We start from the raw sequence: 7,730 nt of genomic DNA on the forward strand, positions 1-7,730 counted from the left end.
CTAAATCATCCAACAGCTTTATTTATTTTTATTTGCTATAATTACTTAGCTGATTTAATTGAAAGGGCTGGGAACTGCACCATGGCAGGAGAAGCAGACTCTCTAGAACGGAAGATCTCCAACCTTGAGCTGTGCACTGACCAGACGTTCTCCTGTGTGAGGCCAGTTCAAGAAGGACTTGATAGTTATGTGAATACTAGGGTGTGTCACTGCAGAGAAACAGCGAACCATGCAGTATGCAGGAGTGGCTCTGGAAGATGATATGGGGTAAATTTGCCTGTAATAAACTGTTCACACGATAAGGGAAAATGACTAAATGAGGCCGTATCATCCCTGTAATTTTACCTGGTCACACTGTAACGACAGAATCATTACAGTTGGACTCCGGTATGACACCTTGCTATCACCCTCCGTTCACATTGCGTCTCACAATATCTCAGGAGGAGATCTGTGGGTATTTCGACGGTGCTGAAGGTTAAAATAAAAAATGAAGGCAGTGACATAATGGAGCTACGTTAGTTGACTTGGTAAAAGGGCGCCATGTCTAGGTACATTTACCCAGTACAGACAATTGAATTTGGACCAAAATCAAACATGCATTTTGACTAAGACGTCCATTTTCCATTAAATGTAACTTAACTGCACAATTGAGACGTGTTAAAAAAAATAATAATCACTTTTGATTTACTGAATTCAGTGCAAGAAAAAAATACAATACAGATAAGGCATGACCAAGTTGAAATCCAAAATAGTTGGCAATATATGCACCTTTGCCAGTTACATGTGTTACATGTGATTATACATACACATTAAGTAGTGGCATTCACAAAGGTAACAGCTAAAATATTTATTCCAACTACAGTGATTTCAATTTTTGACCAAGATTAAGAGCCCAGCATAAAATTCATCGGGGAAAAAATTACTGGTTGTTGGAAAGACTACTTCCAAGTGAGCGTGTTGTTATAAACTATTTGCACATATACATGTTTACATATGCATGACACATATGTAAACATGCAAAAGTAGATCATTCATATACCACAGATGACCTAATGAAACTCAACATGATGATCGAGAGTGCTTAAAAATAAAGGGGGGGGGGGGAGCTAAAAGCCAGGCACACTACTAGTTGGTAAAACACCTGCTGAAGGAGTACAATGCAGCCCACACCAAAATGACGACAGGGATCCTCTTAAGTGTCATACTGTGCATTTCTTTTAAATGACAGCACTTACTTCAAGCTTCACTTACCCAATTAACATTAAGGACATTGTTTTACTTGCACCATTTCAGCAAAGAAGATACAAAAATATAGACATGAGATCCTGGCCAATCTGTGTTTTTCTTGCGGTAAATTCATGGATGAAGGTAAAATGACAACAGTGACCTTTCCTGCCTAGTTTCGCACATTTACAACCCCGTCTGCTTCAGGACCGGGTTGGGTTCAGGGTTGTTTGAAAAGTCATTAAAAAAAAAAATAAATAATAAAACAAAAACAACAACAACAACAACAAAAAAACTAAATAATAATAAAAAAAAAAAAAAAAAAAAAAACCTGCAGGGCAAAAGGTGGATAATTATAATGGTGTCATTAATTACCAGGCTAATCTGTACCGATCCCTTCTCATTTGTACTGTAATTTGGGCTCTAGTTTTCTGGGGGTTGAAGGGGTGTGGGGTGATGTTATATAATCGTGTCTTTGTGATGCCGCATTATGTGCTGGTTCTTTTCGGAGGGCCGGCGGAAGCCTTTCTTGCAGTAGTCACACCTGTGCGGGTAGTCCTTAGTGTGGATGGAGATGACGTGGCGCTTGAAGCCCGACGCGTCCGCCGTGTTGTATTCGCAGTACTGGCACTGGTAGACCTTTCGTCCGCTGTGCGTCTTCATGTGTTTCTTGAGTTCGCCCTGTTGCCGGAAGCCGCGCTTGCAGCGTTTGCACTTGAAGGGCAGGTCCTTGGTGTGCACGGACAGGATGTGCCTGCTCAATGTGAAAGGGTCCGAGATCTTAAAGTCGCAGTGCCTACACTGGTGCACCTTGTTGCCCTTGTGCGTCTCCGCGTGCTTCTTCAGCTCCGACGGCCGGTGGAAGCCCTTCTCGCATACGTCGCACTTGTGCGGAAAGTCCTTGGTGTGCACGGAGATGACGTGACGCTTCAGGTCGCTGGAGTTGGTGCTCTTGTGCTCGCAGTGCGGGCACTGGTGCGTCTTGTGGCCCTGGAAGATCTCCATGTGCCTCTGCAGCTCCTTGTCGTCGGCGAAGGCCTGTGGGCAGTGGCCGCACTTGAACGGCAGCTCTGCCCCGTGCTTGCTCTTCACGTGAGTCTTTAGGTTGGACTGGTCAGCGCAGCGGAAGTCGCAGTGCTGGCAGCGGTAGGGCTTCTCGCCCGTGTGCGTGCGCATGTGTTTGCGCAGCTCCGACGGATGCCGGAAGCCCTTCGCACACTCCACGCACACGTGTGCAAATGTCTTGCTGTGTACGGCCAGCAGGTGGCGGTTGAGCAGGCCCTGCTCGGCCGTCTCGTACTCACAGTACTTGCACCTGTGCAGTTTGGGCTCCTTGTCGCGGAGGATGAGCGTGTTGGGGCTGAGCGGGCTGGCTTCACGGTAGTGCCGCGTGTACTCCGTGTACTCCGGCGCCCTCTCGCTCTTCACCAGCAGCTTGTGGCCCTCCAGGTGGTTGTGGAAGCTGGCCTTCTTGTTGGTGGTGAAGTCGCAGTCTGTGCACTGGTACTTTTTCTTGAACATGTGGTCCGGGTGGTTCTTCATGTGGCGTTTCAGGAAGCCCCGTGACTTGAACTTCTTCCCGCAGATGTGGCATGGGTAGACAGTCAGCGGCTGGCCATCAGGACCGATAATTACAGCTGAAATGGAGAAGACAGTTTCAATATTTGTGCACATAATAAATAGGGGCGTGGGGGTGTAACAAAGTTCCCTTAACTAACTAATTATTTAACTAGTCAATATTAACAAACCAAATAATTACCAAAGAAATTACATTTTCTTTTCTTCCCAACTGCCTCCAAGTGGTACACTCGATCTGAATGTGGGTTATTATGAAGATGAATGAAGATTAATACAAGGATATGCTAATATTACTTATGATTTACAGATGGGGAGTTCAGGACTGCTAACAACTATAAATAATGTTAGATGACCAATGTGACCCTAAACTGCTTGTTTGCTGAAACCCAGTCGTACCAGTCTGGCACTGCCGTGTCTCTCCCTTCTTCTTCTTCTTGATCTTTTGTTTAAGAGCTCGACTGGTGCTAATGCTGTCGCTGATCTGCAGGTAGGGTGTGGCCGCCCCGTTCTTAGTTTCTAAACGAGACTCCAGATTGTTACCTGCGGTGACACAGCAGCAGTCCTTCACATCTGCACTTGCAATCAAACAGCTGCTCAAACGTAATCGCCACACGGTGAAGAGAGAACATGTTTATTTGCACTGCGGTCATTAATGTGAATCAAAGGCCTGAATAAACACTGAATAACTGACTGGGTTAATGTTCAAAAGATTGTAAGGAACAAAGGGTAAATGACGAACCATAAGCAGCTGCCCATGCAACAGGAACAAAGGTCTTATCCGATGGAGAGTCCTCTAAATGTGCTTCCTGGATTGCAGGAGCCTCGTCCTCCCCAACAATCACCTCCATGTACACCTGGTCAGTCATCTCCGAAACATCTATACCCAGGATGCAGTGCATTTTCAGACATGGGACAGTACACTAAGGATGCGAATATTTCCATTTTAAAACGATAACAGCACAGTATAGATTTTCAATTCTCTTTTAATTTCTCAAGATGGTATGTAATTTATTATGACAACAGACCACAGAGCTGTCTATCCAGCTTCAGTAAAATATACCTGTATGTATCCACTATTTTTAGACCTCTGGAATATACAAGAGTTCAAGCATGTTGCGGGGGGTTGTGAAACTCTCCAGCGCTGAATAGGTATGCAGGTGTGCTCAAACAAGAGTGTGGAGAACATTCCACACGGCGCAGTGACGCAAAGGTCCACCGGTGCACAATAAAGCTATTACGGCCTCGCACTGTGAGCTTCCACAGTTCCATCTACGGTTCCTCCCCCCTGATCTTCCAGAGAACTCACTCATGTCCTCGTCACCCTGGCCGCTGTCCTTCACTGCCATGTAGACCATCTTCTCCCTGGGCAGCCGGCCCGCGCTAGCCGGCTCCAGCACTGCATGACCATTGGGGAAATCGCTATCTGCTACCACCTCCGTTCCACCTACACCCACATAAACACAAAGGGTTGAGGTTCATTAGCGTTTCACCACTGGGTTTGGTTATTATTAAATTATGCTAATAATCTTTAGGGTAAAATATTTCTGGCAACGCATTACTATACACAATCATTTAGTATGCAAAATGTAATGAGGCATTTTTCCGTTTTGTAAATGTGGACAAAACAAGCATGTTTAAAACATTAATGCGCCTCCAGGAATTTGAGGTGTCACCTATTTCCACATCTTCATCCCCTTCAGCCTTAAAGATGTACACTTTGATGACCTCAGAGCCAAACTCATCCTCCTTGGGTCCGTCATCATCCTGGCCGACCTCTGTTCTGATCTTTAACGGCGTATCGCCGATGTCCAACTTCTCCCCCACATCATCCACTACAACATAACAAGAAAAAGATTGAGAATAAAGAAAAGTGGCGATAATATCAGGTGCACCTAGCATGGTGCCCTGTACTGATCTGTACATGTTTGATCCTGATGATCCATGCCTAGAGTCCCAATCTAACAAATGAACTTAAGTCATCATGAGAATTTCAATATTTGATCCATGCATGTTAGATCTGACCTGAACAAAGACCCAAAAGGAGAGTAATCTCCAGAAGACCCCTGTGGTACATTACTGTCCACTAACATGAAATCATGAGGTAGTCTTCCGAGGTACTTTTGCCATCATCTTCATCATCAGTCTTAAGAGTGACGCTGGAAGGCATGGTCTCATGTTCCTGGATGACAGTCTCTGTGTCAGTGACCATCACCTCCTCAGACACTAGTTCATGGTCCAGAGGGCTATCTTCATGCGCGGACATGAGGTCAGCCACAAAAACCTGGTCTGGCACAGTCTCCTCGATCAGGTCAGCGGCCAGGACGTGGTGGTGAGCATCCAAGGCCTCCTCGATGGCCACCTCGGCACCCAGAATGGACTCAGACATGATCACGCCTTCAGCGGCGATCACATCCTCGTGGGCGATGTCAGGCCCCTCCACCACCTCGGCTTCCAGGCCGTGCTCCAGCAGGACACCCTCGTCGGTCACCACATCCGAAACCAGCACCGCTTCAGGTACCGACACCACGATGTGCTCGCCGTCTATGTGGGCCATGCCCCCCATTCCTGCAACTGGACACAGAATCAGTACTGGACTGAGCAGAGCCTCAAACGGATATGCATCATAAACTGACAATTATGGATGCTAGACCAAGATTACAGTCTTAATAAAACACAAACAGCACATGTTGCCTATTGTAGTCTATTCTGCAAGATACTAACATGTTCCATGATTTTTGCTTACCAAAGTCTTGCATTATCATTGCATGGGGCATTTTTAAATCCTGCGTGTGAAGCTCCAACACCCCTCCACCTTGATCCATTATCTTTGTTTTTTCACAATGCTATATTTAACAAGAGGAAAAAAAGAAAAAGCAAGAACAATACAGAAAATACAAAAGAATAATGAGTTAACCATCGTATAGGCTTTAAAATGCAATTTTTTTTATTATACCCACACAGAAAATAATTATTTACTGCACATCTTATAGACATACCTTCACATTTGATGTCTATTTAATTCTCATAAAAGCACCAAATATTAAGCAGAGCAGTGCTTTTGTCATCTGGGAGGGAAATCCCTGGGGAAGAAAAAGGGTGATTAATAATGTACCAATGGCAACATCCTGCAGTGTAAACAGGACATCACTGTGTCCAGTCGTGATCACTGAAACACTTCGCCCATTAAGTCAGTCTACCTTGGTGGGTTGGTCTAGGCTAAACTGTGATTTTCATGTACAAAGTACTCATTGAATGCCACACGGTATGCATAAAGGTGACAGACGTTTCTCCTGCAAAACACGCGTCTCCAAACTTGTTTAGACGTTCGGGGGGGGGGGGGGGTGTCCACCGTGACGTAATGTCCCCGCCTCTGATGAACAGGACACAGGACACGTCCCCGCCGTCCACGACGGGCGTGCGCGCCGCCGCCTCGTTCAAAACGGGCAGCCAAACGTCCAACGTCTAAGAATAACGGGTTACGGTGTTTGCAGTTTCTACATTGTCGTTTTAACGTGTATTCCTGTCCCCCCCACCCCGTCCCCCCATCACGGCCACACGTCCGTCTGCCGCCTCCACACACACACACTTCACCCCAGTTTCCTTTTGTTTCTCCTCATTTCAACTGTTGACTTGATGAACACGAACACACACGAGAACGCGCCCGGTTCCGAGACGCGTCGCTCAGGACGGAGCCGAAACCCGCCGCCGACATCTTGAATTCCGCCATTTTAAGTTGATGCTAGTTAGCATCGGGGGCGCTAGCCAGCGAGGCCGCCGCCCGCGTACCCGCACACACACGGCGAACCCGTCCAAACCGAGCTGCACCGCGTGTGTCCGAACGCACGACGACACGCCGACTCCCGCACACGACGAGTGCGTGTCCGCACGGTCGGCCCGCGGGCGTTAGCGGCGTTAGCGGCGTTAGCGGCTATCCCCGGAGCTACGGCTCCTCACCAACCTTTGTTTGGCTTTCCGACATGGCTTGGCAAGGCCCAAAACAGGCCGTGTGGGCCCACCACTTCAGTTTCGATTACATCTGGCATTAATTCACACATTTTTACCTGGTGGTCGATTCCCTTCGGCGTGTCGACAAACCTCCTATTCTACCGAATATGTCCCGGTTAGTTTCGCTTTATTTTGCTACGGTTCCGCTTCTGCGGCCTGCACATTCTGAATCCCCGAGCAATCTTTTCCAGGCCTGAGCCAATCAGGCAGCGCCTTGACAACAAGGGCGGGAGGGGGGTAGGCACGCGCGGCCTCGCGCGCTGAGCCCTGTCTCTTTACGTCACATCACAGAGAATAACAGCAGCATCTAGGTGTTGTTGACATGCTGTAACTTTGATCCAGGCATACTCGTATGATGCTTTGCCAGTATTAGAGAGATGATCAGATTAATTAAAACCTACAGGTTCAGAATCTTTAAAGCGTCAGCCCAATTCTTCCACACAGCACATAAAAAAACATAACTCCACAGGTGCAATTCAATTTCCCATTCTTGCAAGTGCCATTTTTTACATTTAAAACGGAAAGGCAATACTATATATGCAATACTATATTTTTAAATAGAAGGGTAGTTTTGCAAAGATTATCTCATTTAGACTGAGCCTCATTCTGAGCTTCTTAGTTTCTGGATTTACCTTGAGTACTCACTAGTGCCATGCACCATGCTCTTCTTAAACTACTATAGCATTAAATAATGCCTTCTGCCCACTGCAAAAAAAAACGTTGACACTATTCTATCATTTTGAGCAGGCTGTACTCCTATTTGGAGTACATAGAGTTGTCAACCATATAAATTCAATGTTTATATATATATATATATATATATATATATATATATATATATATATATATATATATATATATATATATATATATATATACACACACACACACACATTATAGAGCCAGGATAAATTAGGCAAAAA

General features: G+C 46.0%; 1 protein-coding gene across 3 annotated transcripts; it reads right to left on the reverse strand.

Annotated features, from left to right (window-relative positions):
- znf711 (zinc finger protein 711) lies at positions 1-7,081 on the reverse strand. 3 transcript variants are annotated; one of them, XM_077022838.1, is made up of 10 exons: positions 6,864-7,081; positions 5,799-5,882; positions 5,546-5,645; positions 4,891-5,373; positions 4,476-4,634; positions 4,109-4,246; positions 3,542-3,679; positions 3,199-3,342; positions 2,996-3,037; positions 1-2,861 (listed from the first exon to the last, which is right to left on the reverse strand). In XM_077022838.1, exons 3-10 carry the CDS (start codon positions 5,622-5,624, stop codon positions 1,684-1,686), a joined length of 2,361 nt encoding a protein of 786 aa, XP_076878953.1. In that variant the 5' UTR covers positions 5,625-5,645; positions 5,799-5,882; positions 6,864-7,081; the 3' UTR covers positions 1-1,683. The 3 variants fall into 3 exon arrangements, with proteins under 3 accessions (XP_076878953.1, XP_076878952.1, XP_076878954.1); XM_077022837.1 differs by having other exon boundaries at positions 2,984-3,037; XM_077022839.1 differs by lacking the exon at positions 2,996-3,037 and having other exon boundaries at positions 6,864-7,079.
- Between the last annotated feature and the right edge of the window lie 649 nt (positions 7,082-7,730).

Source organism: Brachyhypopomus gauderio, chromosome 11, assembly GCF_052324685.1.
Source record: "Brachyhypopomus gauderio isolate BG-103 chromosome 11, BGAUD_0.2, whole genome shotgun sequence".
Classification (NCBI taxonomy): domain Eukaryota; kingdom Metazoa; phylum Chordata; class Actinopteri; order Gymnotiformes; family Hypopomidae; genus Brachyhypopomus; species Brachyhypopomus gauderio.